At 33.4% G+C, this 18,895-nt stretch overlaps 2 protein-coding genes across 4 annotated transcripts in view; one reads left to right on the top strand and one right to left on the bottom strand.

Moving 5' to 3' along the window:
- Positions 1 to 332: 332 nt before the first annotated feature.
- LOC135832018 (ER membrane protein complex subunit 5-like) overlaps positions 333 to 18,895 on the bottom strand; it is a 48,627-nt gene continuing 30,064 nt past the window's right edge. Inside the window, exons 1-3 of one of the 3 annotated variants that reach the window (XM_065344967.1) lie at positions 3,963 to 4,672; positions 651 to 3,799; positions 333 to 563 (exon numbers count right to left, since the gene is read on the bottom strand). In XM_065344967.1, the coding sequence (XP_065201039.1) occupies positions 3,100 to 3,789 (690 nt within the window). In that variant the 5' untranslated portion in view covers positions 3,790 to 3,799; positions 3,963 to 4,672 and the 3' untranslated portion in view covers positions 333 to 563; positions 651 to 3,099. Of the gene's footprint in view, positions 564 to 650; positions 3,800 to 3,962; positions 4,673 to 18,895 lie in introns of those variants that run through there. The other 2 variants (XM_065344976.1, XM_065344984.1) reach the window with 2 other exon arrangements.
- On the top strand, positions 4,834 to 17,123 carry LOC135831965 (equilibrative nucleoside transporter 1-like). The gene is made up of 12 exons (XM_065344870.1): positions 4,834 to 5,048; positions 5,736 to 5,871; positions 12,036 to 12,168; positions 12,838 to 12,919; positions 13,048 to 13,193; positions 14,714 to 14,859; positions 14,937 to 15,022; positions 15,108 to 15,254; positions 15,331 to 15,505; positions 15,575 to 15,696; positions 15,777 to 15,973; positions 16,052 to 17,123. Exons 2-12 carry the CDS (start codon positions 5,748 to 5,750, stop codon positions 16,176 to 16,178), a joined length of 1,485 nt encoding a protein of 494 aa, XP_065200942.1. The 5' UTR covers positions 4,834 to 5,048; positions 5,736 to 5,747; the 3' UTR covers positions 16,179 to 17,123.

The following is an 18,895-nucleotide window of genomic DNA, read 5'->3' as shown; positions in this document are numbered from 1 at the left end:
AAACAGCTGAAAACTGCTACTTGTAAGTTGTAGAATTGATTCGAGAGATAAAAAATAGATAGTCTGGAAACCAATTTTTTGCTTCCAACCTTTCCATCGAAACATGAATATTTCATCAAAAATCAAAATCGTCGACCGATCAAAATTTAAAATGGATCAATGCACCAAAAATGAAATACTTGCAACCTTCGGATCATTATATCGCTCCGGATTACTAAAAGCTGCAAAAATAAATAAGGAAGAATAGTAAATCACTAAAAGGCGGAAATGGGGCCTCCGGCCGAGGAGGCCCTTCAATTGTAAACAATTTAAAGATTAATAAATCATTACGATCGCATTTCTACGTTTGTATTTCAAAAATCAACAACGGAACATCGTTTAGGTACAAGAGAAAGCCTACAATAGAAGTTATTTACAGAAAAGTAATTTGATATTAAATTAAACATACTCGATAAAGAACCAAACCACGACATTGTTCGAGTAATTCCAGCGCAGCTGAAATGAAGACTCGTATCTTTGGTATTCTTTCCAAAACTTCAACTTATCATCTTCTCAACTTAGACCTGAAACGTGTAAGACGGAATTGAACTAATTGAAGTAATTTACGAAGTGAAATGGGTTCATTTTAGCCTTTAAACCGCATCAATTACCTTGGATAGCTTCAGTACTGTTGTAATCTGGTGAACTAATTGAAGTAATTTACGAAGTGAAATGAGTTCATTTTAGCCTTTAAACCGCATCAATCACCTTGGATAGCTTCAGTACTGTTGTAATCTGGTGAAAGGGCCTGTCCGCGGTGATTGAATACGTAGAACGATGGCACATTTCGTAAAGTTTCCCAGGACTTTCGTTCCAAATTCTTGGTCCCGCTGATTTCTTTGAATTCTCCGGCAATATCAACAATACCGATCATGGCGATTACCAAACTAAGGATTCCTTGAACGATGATATCCAACGGAAGAGTTCCATTTTCTTGTTCTTTTAGACGTAAATATGAACGATGTTTGGCGGCTGAATACGCTGTATGACACAGCGAAAGCAAGCTCAAGATGGTTAGATTTCGATAAAATCGTCTAGACATTGTGAAAACACCGAAATTAATTGTAAATTAGACGAATTAACTCGATTTTAACGACGAAAGACGAAACTTGGAAATTTTGCGATTACGAAGTTGAAAAAAAAAACAAGAAAAATTCGCAACTTTGTTGGCTTTCGAAGAGAAAAAAGAAAAATTTCAGGCAGTACTAACAGTATGATCACAATTCACAGCACAAAAACTTGAAATCGTGAGATTTTTTTATTTTTTTTAAAAACAAGGCCAACAAGGGTAAGGGAACCTCTTGAGGTCAGAGCCGTCAGAGGTGTCCGCCTCCGCCTCCGATTTGAACGGGACCGCGATTTTTGGAAAGAGCATGTTCTAAAACCCCCAAATCCAAATTTTCAGCTGTCCAAGTTCATTTTTCGATTTTTAGCGAATTTTTGAAAATCCAAAATTGACTATTTTGGATTTGGTGATTTTTATGCTTTTTTAAAAAAAGTACGTATGTACTTGATCAGTAAAATAATTAAAAATGTTCAAAATAAGTCCTAAAACTGATATTAACCTCCCCCCCCCCCAATTCAAATTTCGCCATTTCCAGCCTTTCTTGGGCCTCCCTTTAATTTTTGGATATTTTTATTATGAAAAAAGCTGGTCAAAAACCCACTCTCGAGGTGTCCCCTCCAGAATCGGATCGCCAAAAACTTCCAAAAATGTTTTTTTCAAAAACTACTTTTTTCAACTCCGGAAGTCAGTCCGGAACTTTAAAAAGCCATAAATTCGTCAAAAATGAACCAAATGAGCTGGTTGGGGTCTCATTTGAACCGGAATTTCATTCTCTATAAGAATCGGGTATTAAGTCCATTTTGCACGCCTAAAATTCTTTTTTTTTTTTAAATTGACAATAATTATTGCTATTTTTTGCATAAAAATTTCTAAAAAACCTAATTTTTTTCTAAAAATGTCTTTTCTATTTTTTGCTCAGAAGCTCTTCTTGTTAGGCAGTTGCTAAAATTTACAATGTCTCGTTTTTTCTATTAAATATTGTTTTTTTTTTTTACCAGATATTACAACAAGAAGTTCAACTATAGTTCAATTCTTTAAAATTAAAAACCACTCATTTTTTTGGTGATCTGTTTTTTTTTACACATTATATGTAGGTATGTCATGTTTTGTTAGTTTCTTATAACTTTTTTGGATAAGTACTGAAGTTGATTTTTTTGAAAAAAAATTGAGTACGAGCTCTGATTTCATGATTTTAAAAAAAAATTAAACCGTTAAAGCTGACGTATGTGGAGTTATTGATCCATTATTACGAATAAATCCAAAAATTCACTTTGAGCTCGCTGTCTTCCTTCAAAATCAAAAATGAGTTATGGATATGTGTCCCAATGTAATTATTCATAGATACTCAAAAATGTAGTAATTTACTAATGAAATAATTCCGAGAGCTCCACATCTGGAGTGCTACATAAGTGACCATGATTGCGTATTCAGACTCCTAGAATTTAAACCGAAACCGTGATAATATTTTCCTACAGGTGGGTTCAATGTTGCATATTTCATTATTTTCATGAGTTCATTCTTGCCAAACACTGGACAAGAGCACTTCGTTAACACCAGATGATAAAAAATAGGAAAGACAACGTTTTCGTCCTTCTGCTCTTTTTTTTCTAGTGAAAAGTGAAACATTCGTACATTTTATAAAAAAAAAAATAATTCAAAGAAAAATGCATACTTATAATAGATCAGTCAAAATGAAATATTTTGTTCGAATTAAAGATTGATCAATTTCTTATCATGGCTTTTGACAGGTTTAGAATATTATGAAATGGTTTGCTAGTTTCTCACAGCATAATAAAAGCTCGGATTAGATTCAGTTAATAACACGAAACAACGAACGAATAAAAATATAATAAAAAATTAGAATAATTCTCTTAAAACATTGAGCAATCAATTCTAAACTGGTACAGTACTCGAAGTAAAATTATCACCAACTTAAATACAATAAATATGTACATTAATTAAATAAGCCAGTCTAACTAGTCTCATATTACCCGTTACTCGTAAGAAATCCTATTCTGATAATATTCGTAGGACCGATGCGTACGCCACTTCCAAACCAAAGGTACAAGCATTTTACAATCTTCCATCGGTTGAGCTGCAACCAAAGCAGAGAAAAAACTTCTGAGCATATTGATATTATCGCACTTTTTAGCCAATCGTTGTTTTTTTATTTCGTCAGATTCCGACGATCCTTGATCATTCAACTTGGTAGCTATCTCATCAACAACATCGGCCAATTCGTCTCTACAATTCGTCATCTTTATAAACTGAGTATCGGATGTTTCCTTTTTTTCTTTCAAAGATTCAGCTTGCGTTAGCATGGATTTCAAGTTATCGGCAATACAATGCTCGATGTCATTTAATCCGATCGCATCGAAGAGTTTTTTCTCCGGTAAGTACAACAAGGTAGAAAATATCGATCGTTCGAGAGCCAGCTGAATCATGTGACGTTTGGTGACTACTTTCTGCATTTCGTGTACTGCCAGAGACAATGCATGTTCAAGTTTGGTCAAATCAGCCAGCAGTTCACGTTGTACTTGACTGTTGGAAGCTTTTAATAAATGCAGTCGGTTTCGGAGAAGTCTCAGTGTCTCTTTGGCGGCAACTATCTTCGTACGATGGAATTTTATACGGTCGTTGTCGTCGATGTTCGTAGCATTGGCGAACGTTTTTACCACAGACATTTTCGGAGCGCTGAAATCAAATAAATTAACGTTTTGAATTAGATTACGAATAACTTTTTGATGAAGACCGCATATCGCGCCAAAATACAATGTGAAGTATGAGCAACCATCAATGTATTATCGTATGTTGTTTACAGGTTTTGCAAGATACAAATAAATGGACGAATACTTACTTTAGGGAATTCTTGAATGAAGAAACAGACGTACATAATATGCGAAATAATATACGATCAACACCTCATTAAGTTATTTTCAATCAATTTTCAATTCTTCAATTTCGAAGTTTTTTTTTGAAATTTTGAGTGATAACATTCAATGTTACCAACTTTGACTCTACCAACGCGAAATTTAAGAAAGAACGATACTGCCGTTTCTACTTTCCAAACTCGTTCTCCGTTTAACTTGGAGGTGTTTTTCCGTTTTTCTTGCGGGCCGATTCCGCATACACGATTGCATACCCGGTCCGCCTGATTTTCGAGTGTTGAGATCTCGAGATCTATCCGACGAAAATCGATGAAATTTGAAATATAGATACTATGAAGCAATTAGAAAAAAATGTCGGATCGGATTTTTAATTACTTGAATAGTTTTGGAATTATCAATGATTGAAAAGTGTTCAAATTTTGTTCATTTTCAATTTCAAATTCTGCGAAAAATACTCAATCAAATGAAAATCGCTTCCGACATTTTCTTTTAATTGTTTCAAAGTATATATATTTCAAATTTCATCTAATTCTGTTCAGTAGATCTCCAGATCTGAAGATGCATGCTGATAAGCAAGGTTTACACGCTGCTAGTTTATTCAATTCAAACTACCGCAAGTAACTTGATTTTTTAATTAATTGACAGATTATCCATTCTATTTCACGATGAAAAATAATAAATACAAGTAAATTTATTTGATCAGAGATGATCAAGCACTTAAAAGTGAATGTACTTGAATTGAGTAAACTTGCAACGTGTGAATCTTAGTCAAGGATTCTGCCTGCTGCTTATGCAATAAAGTATGCGGAATCGGCCCTTCGGCTTCGGCTTCGCAGTTCGCTGTCGCGTTGTTTATTCACAACCCAATCGTGTGTGGTAGCGAGGGTTCATTTTTACGATACGACTATTCTTTCATTTGAATAGTGAAAGTGTTTACCGTATAGAGGTTTTTCTTTTTAAATTTTATCGTGTCCAGTTTTTCGTAAATTTATCGGTTTTAAAATGTTTGTGTAATTTTCCTTGTTGTGAATCTGATTACATTCGACACCGACACAGTAAGTATCCTTGCGTTTGAATACGGTCCATGCGGATAACAGATCGAGCATCTCGAATGCACCCTACAATACACTCTCACACCGAAGAGAAACAGTTATTCAACACGAATCATCATCAGGATTGAGTTACGAAACTCGAACTACTTGAAAATTTTAGTACAAGACGCTCAAAAATTGATAACCCTTGGAATACAAATTTTGGAGGAGTTTGTATCATATTAAGTTTCCTACATTTTCTAAGTACTGGCTGTAGATTACGATGTCTTTAAAACAAACACATGATATTAGAGTGTTCCATTCAATAGTTCACTTATTCGGTATAAATTCCAATCGGTGATACGAAAATGTCAACTAGGCGAAGCGTTATCTTTTCTTCTCTAACAGTCCAACTTTGCATTCAAAATGATAAGAATGGGTATTTATATGCAAATGCAATTACCAATATCGAAGCTAACGTTTCATGCATCTAGTTACAAAGTTCATACGAGCATTGTTTTCATCATAATTGTATACCTACTCACGATAAGATATAATTCATTATCGTAGTTACTGTAAATTAATAATGCTCTAAATTCCTTATATTACAGGCTTCTAGGTGATCCCTCGATCAGTACAATTTAAAATAGTTCACTCAGTGCTATTTCACATTCGCGTTGTGTTAATTATAATAATTCGTTTTTTGTTCAGGCAGAATTCAAAATGACTTCGAATTCGAGCGTAATACGAGGGACGATGGCGCCACCTGAGGAGCAGCTCCTCTTGAAGGAGATGCACATGAAAAACAGCATATCAATCACTCCGTCCAAGCCAAACAATAGATATGGTAGGTCACAAATGGTCATGATCATTGTTGTTTCATCGAACAAAAACTGTAAAAGAGGTTTATGATGCGATCAGGATGATTTGATTTCGCAATGTGTGTTGCAAATACATACAGGGATTGCACTCGGTAACTTTTGGTTACTTTTTAAAAATTTTGGATACTAAAAGTTACTTTTTCTGAGTTTTTTTCACAAATTTCCTTTTTTCTCTTTAAAATTTTACTTAAAACTCTTTTCTTTTCATCAAAAATAATGCTGTTTTACCTCTCAGGAATTGTGAATTTTCAAAAGCTTTTGCCCTCGCTTCGCTTGGGCTTTTACTCATATTTCTATGAATATAATAAATTTTGAAGCCAAGAAAATTAACTTTTTACGTACCTGCCTACATTTTAAGGAATGACTTTGTTTTATGTCTCATGTTATGAATTTTCGCCCTCACTTCGCTCAGGCAGATTTGAATGCTACTCCTAGAATTTTCAAACATTTCCTAAAATGGAAAAATCAACTTGACAAATTCCAAAAACATAATCCAATTAATAAAAAAATTCTATTTGGCATTTTTTATCTGACCAATTATTTGGAAAAATCTTGTGGTGGGGGGGGGAGGGAGTCTGATGTAAAAAGTTGGGAAAATCTAGCGTGACAAGTTGTGAGAATTTTGCCCCCCCCCCTACATATCGCTTCATCACACATCTGAAAATAAAATGAGGAGCTGAGAATCAAAACTCACATTTGCCAAAAAAAAAATACCGTTTTATGGCAGATTTGGATATACCGTTTTACACTCTATAATGTGACATATTCGGTTTTTTTGGATCAAAGTCATTTTGGTGTGAAATTCACCTTCAAAACCAAGGGTTAGAATCAAAATCAAAACTTAGTTTTGTTTGCAAAATTCCATAGGGAAAAGTTTGATAACAAGCTGAATTTTGGTACACGGGGGTTTTTTGATACGCTGAACACGAATTTGGGGTGTCCAGGTGAATCCGGTGTACGCTTCCCCCTTTTTTGTGGACCTTAAGCCCCCAAATTTGTTTTTTTGCGTATAAGTCCGAAAATATGCAATTTTATGCAAGATTTATGTTTTTTGGGTCGCAGAATACGAATTTGACAATATTTTTTTTGTAGGGGTGGGGGATGAGGGGGTTAGGGGGGCGAGAAATTCAAAATTTGACTATAATGATGTGTGATATGTCGAAATGTATGTTTTTGAGGGTGTAGATCACGAATTTGACAATATTTTTTTTCGTAGGGGTCAATGGTGGGGGCTGAGGGGTGAAAATGGTTGAAAATTCAAAATTTGACTATAATGATGTGTGACATGTCGAAATGTATGTTTTCGTAGTTGTAGATCACGAATTTGACAATATTTTTTTGGTAAGGGTTGATGGTGGGGGATGGAGGGGGTGAAAAATTCAAAATTTGACCATAATGATGTGTGATATGTCGAAATGTATGTTTTTGAGGGTGTAGATCACGAATTTGACAATATTTTTTTCGTAGGGGTGAATTGTGGGGGATGAAGGGGGTGAAAACGGTGAAAAATTCAAAATTTGACCATAATGATGTGTGATATGTCAAAATTTATGTTTTTGAAGGTGTAGAAAAGGTGAAGGGTGTGGATGGAGTCATCGAGAGCCGTCAAAGTCCCTGGAAGAAAAAATTTGTAACATTCAAACAAAATTCACCATGATTTTTCACTATAATTGACTGTTGTCGTCGCCGGGGCATTCAGGGGCAAAAATGGCAAATGACATCTTGAAATTAATACACTATCTGAAGTACTAGCCCCTGGGATTTCCCGTGCATCTACGTGCAAAAATTTGTTCTATTCCTATTTATGTCGCAGAATAGGCAGAACACGGAGTTTTAACGTAAATTAAACCTCTATAATGACTTTATAACAAACTAAAATCGAGTAAATTGATGAAAATTACTCACTTTCAGTTGAATTATTCATACTTGGTACATTTCGACATATTACACATCATTATAGTCAAATTTTGAATTGTTCACCGTTTTCACCCCCTCCATCCCCCACCATCAACCCTTACCAAAAAAATATTGTCAAATTCGTGATCTACAACTACGAAAACATACATTTCGACATGTCACACATCATTATAGTCAAATTTTGAATTTTTAACCATTTTCACCCCTCAGCCCCCACCATTGACCCCTACGAAAAAAAATATTGTCAAATTCGTGATCTACACCCTCAAAAACATACATTTCGACATATCACACATCATTATAGTCAAATTTTGAATTTCTCGCCCCCCTAACCCCCTCATCCCCCACCCCTACAAAAAAAATATTGTCAAATTCGTATTCTGCGACCCAAAAAACATAAATCTTGCATAAAATTGCATATTTTCGGACTTAAACGCAAAAAAACAAATTTGGGGGCTTAAGGTCCACAAAAAAGGGGTAAGCGTACACCGGATTCACCTGGACACCCCAAATTCGTGTTCAGCGTATCAAAAAACCCCCGTGTACCAAAATTCAACTTGTTATCAAACTTTTCCCTATCGTCGTAATTAAAACAGTGAAAAAAAATTTGATTGCAAATCTTGGAGTCAAAACTCACATTTGCCATTCTTTGTCTGGATATTAAAGCAGAAGGGAGCTAGGTGAAAATCAGTCAACACAGGGAATCGTGTTCTAGTAGCGCTATCTAATGATTCATTTTGGTATTATAAGTTTTTTCAACTGGCAACACTACTATAACTCAGTTTTTTGCGTTTTTCTCAAAATCGTTTATGGTGGCAAATGTGAGTTTTGATTCTCAGCTCCTCAAATGTAATGTTTTGTACGCAGGGTGTCTAACAAAATTTCAAAATGAAAAAAAAGGACTTTTAGTAGGACTTTCAGCAGGTCATTTTTCGAGCACTTATGGAATTTTGGCGGGGGGGGGGGGGGTCAAAATTTTTTTCAAGGTGGGAGGTTCAAAATTTTCATTCAAGTTTTTAGCCAAAGGAATTTTAGCAGGACTGTCAACAGGACAATTCAAGAGGGGGAGGGAGTGGGCGAGATTTCTCCTTCAAGTTCGGAATTTATTATTAATTAAGGAAAAGAGAAACAAACTGGCCCTGGCGAAGCGAGGGCGAAAGCTCTCAAAAATTAGAAGGTATTTTGGGAGATATAAAAAATTGTGTTATCTTGTGTAATGAGTTACTAATTGTAAGTATATTATTTTGCTTCAAAATTTCGAAATTTGAGTAATTATTTTTTTTGAAAATTTAAAATCCGAAAAAGAAAAGCTAACGAACCCGACGTTACCTTAATGCCAAATCCGAGTATGTCCATACAAAAAAAGTACGATTTTACGCATCACTGATAAGGTTCGGATATGCTCGGAAGGGTTCGTTGAGTTCTGATTGAACATCGGTCAGCTTTGTGCATCTTCGGTGGTGCATTTTAACTGTACTCAGATGCAAATTTTTCAATTCAGGGCTTCCCAGAGTCTTATCAGTGACGCAAAACGACGATGTTTTTTTGGATGGACATACTCGGATTTGGCATTAAGGTAACGCCGAGCAAAGCGAGGGCAAGAGCCCTCTAAAATCATGATTTCGAGTTCGAGAGATACAAAAACGATGTTTGTATGTGTGACGAATTATTCGTGCTTTGCTCAAAATTTTAAAATTTGAATTATGATTTTTTTTGAAAATTTAAAACTGGAAAAAGAAAAGCTATAACGGGCCCGAGCGAAGCGAGCGAGGGCAAAAGCTTAGAAATTCCATATTTCGAGATGTATGAAAACGATGTTTTTTGTGTAATAAGCTACCTATATTTTGCTACAAAATCTTAAAATTTAAATGATGATTCAACACCCCAATTCAAAAAAAAAAGAAAAGAAAAAATTCAAACTTGAAAAAGAAAAGCAAACAAACCGGAGTGAAGCAAGGTTAAAAGTTTTGATTTCAAAATTTCATGTTTTGCTGAGAAGTAAAAAAAATCTGTAAGGAAGGAGGAGTTTATTTTTCTGATTCAAACTTTGAACATTTCTTGAATTTGAACAATGAGTCACTTATGTGGAAAAAGAAGAGCAAATAGCCCGAGCGAAGCGAGGGCAGAAGCTCACAAAAATGTGTGATTCAAGTTCTAAAAAATTTGACAAATGAACCCTTTTCTACAAGTTCAAAATTCCGGAAAAAAGGGGAAAAAATTGAAAATTTGGAAAGGTCGTTTTTGAAAAAAAAGGACTTTTGGGATAAAATTGTTGAAAAAAAGGACACTAAAAGGACAAAAAGGTGTCATAGGCAAAAAAAAGGACTTTTGTAGGATAAATAGGAGTGTTAGACACCCTGGTACGGATTAAAGTTTTTCAGTCACCTCACCTATATTTTTTACGTTGAAAATTTTTTTGGTCATTTTTTTGGATACTTTTTGGTTACTTTTTCCAGCTTTTTTGGTTACTTAAGTTACTTTTTTTGAGAAAAATTTGAGTACAATCCCTGTACATATGTAGAGTTGTCCTATGGGTATAAAAATAGCCGGTCTAAATAGATATTCAGGCTTTATAGTCTGGAAAGATTTTAAATCCAAATCAATATGTTCAAAGTTAACTCAGAAAATAATTCTATTTACCAAGTTGAATAAATTGCCGAATCAAATCTATTTGAACATAATATAATAAGTACCTACCAACTGTTGACGATATTTCAGTGTTTGAAGATGAAAAAATCTCAATCACTCGAATGAAATTTGTTCAGTAGACACATAGAATTTCAAGTTCAATTGTATTTAAAGACATTAGGCTATAATCGTATGTGTCTCAACACGTGACAAAATGCCATCTTATTTGGCAAATTATCAAAGTAACCGGCTAGATATGGCTAATAATTGGATGCTGTATTGTAAGTATACTCAATGAAAAAAGAAACTCTTCGACGGAACCAATAATCAGGTTTTTTTCCCAGGCTGTCGTGTATTGATAACCTTTGTTAATTTTTTTGAACTCTTTATATTCGATTTAGGCGATAACATTAATCGTCAATTAAAATGGTGAATTTTTTCACGTTTTATCGTCTCTCGCCGGATACGAAAAATCAAACCATTTGACGACAAGTTTTAATTAAAATAAAATTCATAGTTGATTTAATTACCTAGCAGACACGCGATAAAGCGAAATAACCCCTTTAAAGAAAAAAAATGTCACGTCTTTCGAATTAAATCTCTTATCGATAATGCTATTTTTTTTCTCCGCTTTATCTTGACTCTTCACGCATTGGTGGTCATATACTTGTAGGATTACTCATTTTTTTTAATTTTAAAAATTACAAATTTTCTGATTTTTAGCGAACAAATTTTTAAACGCATTTTACGTATTAAACTCCATATTAATCGTTAAATTCAAAATCTTGTAGTTTTTTATGCGAGGAAGTAGTTGAAAAAAAAGAGAAAATGTCACGAAAATTGCGATTTGATGAAACCTTCTCAATTATTGAACTTAATCACGAATTCGAATAATTTCATCATCGATATGACCTCAAAGAAAAATCATTTATTATTCTTTTAGTAGGTATTTTGGCAGTTAATTAGATTGCTGAGAATCCCATGGTTTCATTTCATTTTTTCGCTCAGTTAGCATTTTTTGTGTGCAAAATGTTCGACGTAGAAATTAATATAGGTCATTTTTATATCATGATAATAGTTCTAATGTTGAGAGTGTTTTAAAATTATGTGTTCATAGAATTTCGATTTAATTGCGAGTAACTCGATTATTTGGGGTAAAAGTAGGTGTGTCAAAAAAAGGTATCTGTGGATGAACGAGTACCTACCTGCTGATGAAATCTTTTACTTGTCATGTCTGTTAGGGTTGATTTTTTTTTCTACCTGCCTTTGAATCTCGCGAAGGATCTTCTCGATTAACTTAGTTTGCAAGTTTCATTTTTGAAATTATGTATTGGTGACTTTTTAATTTGAAGAAATTGTGTTATTTGCCTACTTGATTGTTTTAATTTTTTTTGCCAAATTATTACAATTTTTGGAAAAAAATTTCTCAATTTGAAGCAATCTAAAAATTTTTACCGATTCTTAATCGAGTTGAAAGTACTATTAGTGATTTGCAATCGAATTTCGATACATGTTTAGTGTTTTGTCGTTGTTGAATATTTTCGTTTTCACTCCATTTGTATTCATTCGTTCGTGTAATTTTTAGGGGATAAAAAGTACGTCGAACCCGTACGGTTGACTCCTGCTTGGGAAGAAAAGAATTTACCTAACGACGTGTTGAATTTCAAAAGTGTAACCATGGAACAAGCTGAGCTGGAAACTAATCCCCCCAAAGATAGGTAAGTTCGTCTGAAAAATATATAATGTTTTTTGCGACTCATTTATGATATACTTCTACTGTATTAGCTGAAACTGTATGATTATGGCCATGATCGTTTTTAAAATCATATGGCGACGATTTGAAAAACGAATCACAAAATTTTTATAAAAAATTATATTTAAAATTTTAAATACCTCGTAGCATGAAATTCATGAACCCATCCCTAACAAGCATGATTAAATTTCTGAAGAAGAAAAAAAATACTCAACTTTTTCCCTTACCATTGGATTCATTGTTGTAAAAAATTTCTCCCATAAAACAACATTTTAAAAATATCAAGTAGAGGAGTAGAAACTCTTGTCTTTCCGACTCGAACATGATAGCTCTTTTACTGAAAGAACTCTCGTATCAATGAGCCCATTGTGTCTGTATTTCAATCAATATACTCGTATTATAAAAGATGGTATTTTATAAAAACATAAAGAGAACCCGAGCTAAAACAGTGAACTTGTACAAAGAGCACTCGACTGGAAGATTATTCAAAGTGAAGCTTTTTTTCAAACTCGTATTTTTTTCTATTTTATAATGTTTCCACATTGGAAAACATATTGTACTTTATTGAGAAAAAATTACGGGTTAAATATTATACGAAGATTTCACAGCTTTGATTTTGTAATCATGTTTACAGATTGTTGGTAGTTTATTTAATCATTTTGACGTTCGGCATTGGGACTATGATGCCATGGAATATGTTTATAAATGCCAAGTTGGTAAGCTACATAGTAAATTTTATTAGATAACTGCAACGATGTAAATTTATTATTTTATCTCTGCTTCTAATTTTTAGGTTAATTATGGCATTTCCGTGATGTAATGATGCATGTTTTTCTAATTGCAGTATTTCGAAGATTACAAATTGGGTTCTAATTACACGAATAATCAAAATTTGACGTTTTATAAGGACAACTTCATGGTATTTCTCGGAATCTCAAGTCAAGTTCCTAACTTTTTGTTCAACTGGGTGAACGTTTTTGTTAATCTTGGGTAAGTTGTTTAAAATTGTACACATATGTGTGAATTTAAACTATGATAATGCATCTACGATGTTGTAAATGATTATATATATCGCACCTCGGGAGTAATAAGGTCACATCTCAAAAAAATGAAATTTTACAGGAGAGTGATTTTCTTTGTTTTAAAAACTTGATTTATTATTTTTATCAACTTATAATTAATTGTGAGGAATGAATAGCACCTCATTTTAAAGATCTGGTATCCTACCTTCATTTAGCATAAGAACACAATGAAAAATAAAATCTTAAAGAGGAAATATTTCAATGTTTGGAAAACATTTTGAGTTATAACCTTTCATTAAAGTTGATGTGGAGGCGAAAGGAAGCGTCCAAAAAAATTTCACGATAACAAATTTGTAGAGAATTAAATTTCCAATCGACGTAATGTCGTTAGTTTTTTTCTAGAGTGCTTAGTTTTTGAGTTTTTCTCGAAAAACTAAAATTTCATGACATGTGCAAATTCATTTTTCTGAAAAGTGATCAATTTGAAAAAAATTTTCCATTTGGTACTAATCAATAAAAAATGCACTCCTTGTGACTATTTCTAACTGACAAACATTCAAAACAATCAAAACTATTTGTTAACACTTTGTATGTACGAAATTTGCTCAAAAAAGGTGGAGTTTTTTGAGATGTACCCTTACAACTCCAAACAACTTGCAATGTTGTTGAGATTTTGAGTTAGGCCATTTACATAATGTACCCAACTCAAAGTGTAATTTTTCACATTTTGGGTTTATACCTATTAGTAAATGATCATATTGGATGAGATCTCCAAAAATTATGGAAATTTCACCTGGGATTAGATGACTTGATTTGGTTTTATGGTAATTTTTATTCAGTGAAAATTTCATTCTAATCATTTTTCATTTTTTGTTTTATATTTTTGAATGCATTACAATGTAATGTGTGATTACGTAAAATTCATCAATTTTGGGGTAATTGAATGTCTCTTACGCTATCCTTTTTTCTCTCGTTTATGTTTTTGCTCTTTTTTTATATATATAAAGCAGTAGGTAGTTAGGTACTTTTATTAATTTCGCGCTTTTTCAAAATTATTGATAGAAAATGTTAGTATTTTGAACAATTTGAAGTTGCTAGGTCAGTAACTGAGTTGCAAGCATGCGCAGAATATCAATAAAAAAAATTTAAAAATTGAAGTTTGATAAATAATTCAATTTTGGAATCAGTCTTGGGATTAGAAATTCACAATCATGAAGTTATTGTTTTTTTTTTTTTTGTAATGCCATGACCTTTTTTTGAGGCCTAGGTGCATTAAAGTTGAGAATTAATGCTTTTTCAAGATCCCATGAATGATTTCGAAACACATTTTTTCATGTTATTTGCATCATTTATAGTTTTGTAGAAATATGCAGGATCTCATTTTTTCATTTTTAAAGTCGATGCAATTGTTTTGCTTTTTCAAGAGCTTTTAAAATTAGGAATTATTCTGCTATTGAAGTTCTTAATATTGTATTTATATTTTTACAGAGGCAGTCTTACTTCTAGAATTGTGTATACAATCATAGCAGAGGTGATCATCTTCATTGCTACTGAAGTATTGGTGATGCTAGATTCATCAGCATGGCCTGAAATATTCTTCTGGTTGACCATGGCCTCAGTTTTCTTATTGAATAGTAAAGAAATACAGTCGATACGTATATTTTGATGAAAATCCAAATAAATGATATTAATTTTTTTATATTTATTTCAGTGGCCAATGGAATTTATCAAAATACAGTTTACGGTATCGCTGCTCGTTTACCTGCAGCGTACACAGGAGCTGTAATTTTTGGAAATGTATGTAAAAAATAACTAGAATTTTAGAGCGAAAAAATGAAGTACCTACTTGTGCGTCTCTAACTTATGTTTTTTCTCGTTTCAGAATCTTAGCGGTGTGTTCACATCTGTGATGAATATAGTTACGAAGATGTTATCTCCGAGTCCTAAGACTTCTGCTTTGTATTACTTCATGGTTGCTTTATTGGTGCTATTCATATGTTTCGATATTTATTTCGTCTTGCCATTACTTGTAAGTTATTAGTTTTCTAACCCCCCCCCCCTCATCAGTATTTCATCAATTTCATTTCTGAAAAATTACTTTGCAGAAATTCTACAAATTCCACGATTTGCAGTTCATCAAAGCTCAGTCCAACGCCAAAGAGTATTCCGTTGTGAAGAAAACTCCGTACTGGAAAATATTTAAAATGTGTTCGTTGCAGTGTTTCAATGTATTTTTCATCTTCTTCGTCACGTTGGCTATTTTCCCAGCTGTTCACTCGAGTGAGTGATTATTTTTTTTCACTCTTTACATTAAAAAAAAAAAAATTCAACGAAAATTTTCTATTGTAGATGTTCAATTGGTGCATGATGATTTTATCGTGCCAGCGAAGTACTTCTCCGATATCATGTGTTTCTTGACTTTTAACGTATTCGCTGCTTTTGGAAATGTTCTAGCTACTGTTTGGCATTTCGTGAGTAGAGTAAAGCTTAATTATGAATGGTGCAATTGAAGAATATGAATTGAAATTTGATTTTTTTTTTTTAAATTCAGCCTGGTCGAAGATGGTTACACGTTCCGGTGATCCTGCGCGCAGCTTTTATCCCATTATTTTTAGTTTGCAATTACACCCTACCCAATCGTGTAATGCCTATTCTAATTGAAAACGAATGGATTTATTGGGGAATTGCAGCAGCGTTTGCGCTGACTAGCGGATGGTTCAGTTCGTTGGGTATGATGTATTGCGGAAAGTAAGATAGTTTTGATAGTACGACACGATTCATCTCGGAGGAAACGGAGTTAGTTCTTAATCAATGATATTTTTGCAGGAGTGTGCCGCCTGAATATAGCAGTGTAGCGGGAATGTTTGGAGCAGCTTGCTTAGTATCCGGAGTTTGCAGCGGTATTTTATTCGCTTTCGTGTTTCCTATCGTCGTTCGTAGTGTCAAATGGTAGTAAGAAGACATCTGTGAATTTATTTTTAGTCGTCTCTCAAAAGTCTGACTTAATTTGTAAATGCATTTTGTAATTTGTGTACGTACGTAATATTCGTCTGTAATGGTGTTCAACTGATCAGAGAACGTGAAAGAATTTTTTTAATTTTCACTCTCAGTGTATCCACTGTTTTAAAATGTACTTATTACTCGAACTAACTCAGGTCTCGTAAGGTTTTTTTTTTCTATTTATCGGATATTTTAATCCGTTACCAATTTTTTGAAATCATCCGAGTCTACCTATCTACTTTGAAACGATCGCGCATTGATATCAATAACTTATCGAACACTGGTTTCTTTTTTTGTTTACATTTATATTCTATGTCTTTAATGCACTGAAGTTTTGCTGTGATGGTGTAAACTTTCTAAGCTTTGGCTTTTGTTATATTTGTGAATTTTGTACGTTATAGTTAGCGATTTTTCTCCTATGCAGTATTTTTATTATCTTGATGGATTCAATTCGATACTAGGGAACGATTTCCCGTTAATAACATATCGCAAAATTTGTCAGGAGCGGGCGTCCAAGTTTTCATTACGTATTTCCTTTTTTATTCCTTAGAGTGTCAACGCTACATTTTTTTCAGAAAATCTCTTTCTGCCACTTTTTATTGGAAATTTCGTACTGGTTTTCATGGAAACGGAACTCCAGTTTAAGAATATTTAAAAAAATTGAATCAACTCGAAGTGGTTCCCAGGTATCGAAGTGCATGCATTTGTATGAACAGTATGACGAAATCGAGGTATTCGTAAACAATCGTATTTTTACGGTCAAGACAATAAATGAGTTTCTTGTCGTGATTTTAAGCACGAATGACGAGCAGCGTATTGTTGAGTTAGCTTAAATTCTAACGTAAGTCTTCCTTATTGTGTAACTTTGTTTTTATATAAATACAACATTTTTATTAAACGCCGATTTATTTCTATTTCAACATCCCAATGACGTGTCATCGAGAACGAAAATCGTAAACATGAAAGTTTTGCATTGTTTGAAAATGTTTTAGAAATTCTTGTAATTTGTGGTTGCATTCCAAATTCTCATGTTGAAAATAAATTCTACCAGTCTGATTCTGGTCTGTGCAGTAATGTGCATTATGCTGCATAACCACGCCTTGTTTTGTCCTCCCAGTGGTGGAAGTGGTGCAATGTCATTTTTCCCGATTTCGTTTGATTTCAACTTTTCAACTTGGTAAAGTTGAAGATGTAAATTAATTAAATTTTGAACGATTTTTTCCAATTTTTAAATTCAGACTTTTTTCATTTCAAATTCATTTTCAACCTATCTTCTAAAATTAAAAAATAAATTTCGAAAAATGAAAAATTTTGGGTTTGAAGAATTTTTTAGGCTCAACTTTTTGATACTACATACATATAACAAAAAAAAAAACTATTATTTTACAAAAAAGTCCATCTCTAAAATTGAAAGCATCATGAATGAGCAGATGAAGTTCCAGCTTTTAAATTCGCTCTGGCTCCTTTAGTTTCAAAGATAGGCTATTTCACAAAATAACTTCTTGTTTGTCTCGAAAAATTGTTTGGGTCAACGACCAATGTTTCGAATCAGAATAGATAAGGCATCGTTGAAAACTTTTCCTCCTTTACAGAAGAAATTTGTTCGTAATGTGAGTTATTTTCCCATTTCAAATTACTCTATAATTTGGTCAGAAAAAAATTAACGTGTATTTTAAATTTTAGGCAGTGCGTTAATTAAAACCTGGAGGTTACATGGTCTATAACACATGTTCCATATTATGTGAAGAAAACGAATCCGTTGTAGCTTGGATTTTAGAAAAATATCCTGAAATGGAATTGGTTCCTTCGAAACCACATTATGGTGGACCTGGTTTAAAAGAAAATTTCTTGCATATAATTCTCACAAAGGTACTAAAATACTCAACGGGCCACATGTCAATATAATTTCTCTCTCTATTCAGAATGATGCTTCGCTTCTTGTTTAAGGGTAGTCCAGGATAGTACTTTTTTTTTTACATTCAATTGTTTCCAATCTCTATCTAATACCCATTCACCTTGGTTTCTTAGATGTTATAGCTCACAAAGCAGCCCTATTGTATTGTGATAGTCAGGATCAGAATGTTGGTATTCACGTATGTGTTACATACTCGCGACAAATTCTACCACTTCTAGGTAAATGGGTAAAATTATTTTGGAAAAGTTGAACACTTCTGAGATGGTACATTCCACTCTTCCTTTTACCAACAATACCAACATAAAACTCGAAATCGCATTATAACTACATAATACATATTTCAGGGGAAAATGCATTGAACAAAACTTGTATACCTCAAAATTTCCTATTAAATTAACCTTAACGCCACCATAGGTAGGTACTTCATGTATTTCATCAAGGCAGTAAAAAAAATCATTTTTTCATTTTTCTACAAATAAATCTCATCTTACAAGGGAACCTCTTGAAGTGTCCGCCTCCGAACAGAATGGGTCCGCAATTTTTGGCAAGAGCATGTTCTAAAACCCCCAAATCCAAATTTTCAGCTGCCCAAGTTCATTTTTCGATTTTGTTAAAGTATGTACTTGAGTCTTGATCAGTAAAAATGTTCAAAATAAGTCCTAAAACTGATATTAACCCCCCCCCCCCCATCCAAATTTCGTCATTCCCAGCCATTCTAGAGCCTCCAGCGCTATTTTTCAACTTCTCCAGAATTT

The sequence above is a fragment of the Planococcus citri genome, chromosome 1 (assembly GCF_950023065.1).
Source record: "Planococcus citri chromosome 1, ihPlaCitr1.1, whole genome shotgun sequence".
Taxonomy (NCBI): Eukaryota; Metazoa; Arthropoda; class Insecta; order Hemiptera; family Pseudococcidae; genus Planococcus; species Planococcus citri.
Note: the sequence above shows the minus strand (reverse complement) of the source record. Positions and strands in the feature narration are given on the sequence as shown.

Coding starts and splice junctions, on each gene's coding strand:
- LOC135831965 (XM_065344870.1), top strand. CDS start 5,748: ATGACTTCGAATTCGAGCGTAATACGAGGGACGATGGCGCCACCTGAG. Junction 12,169..12,837: donor ACTAATCCCCCCAAAGATAG/GTAAGTTCGTCT, acceptor TCATGTTTACAG/ATTGTTGGTAGTTTATTTAA. Junction 12,920..13,047: donor TGTTTATAAATGCCAAGTTG/GTAAGCTACATA, acceptor TTCTAATTGCAG/TATTTCGAAGATTACAAATT.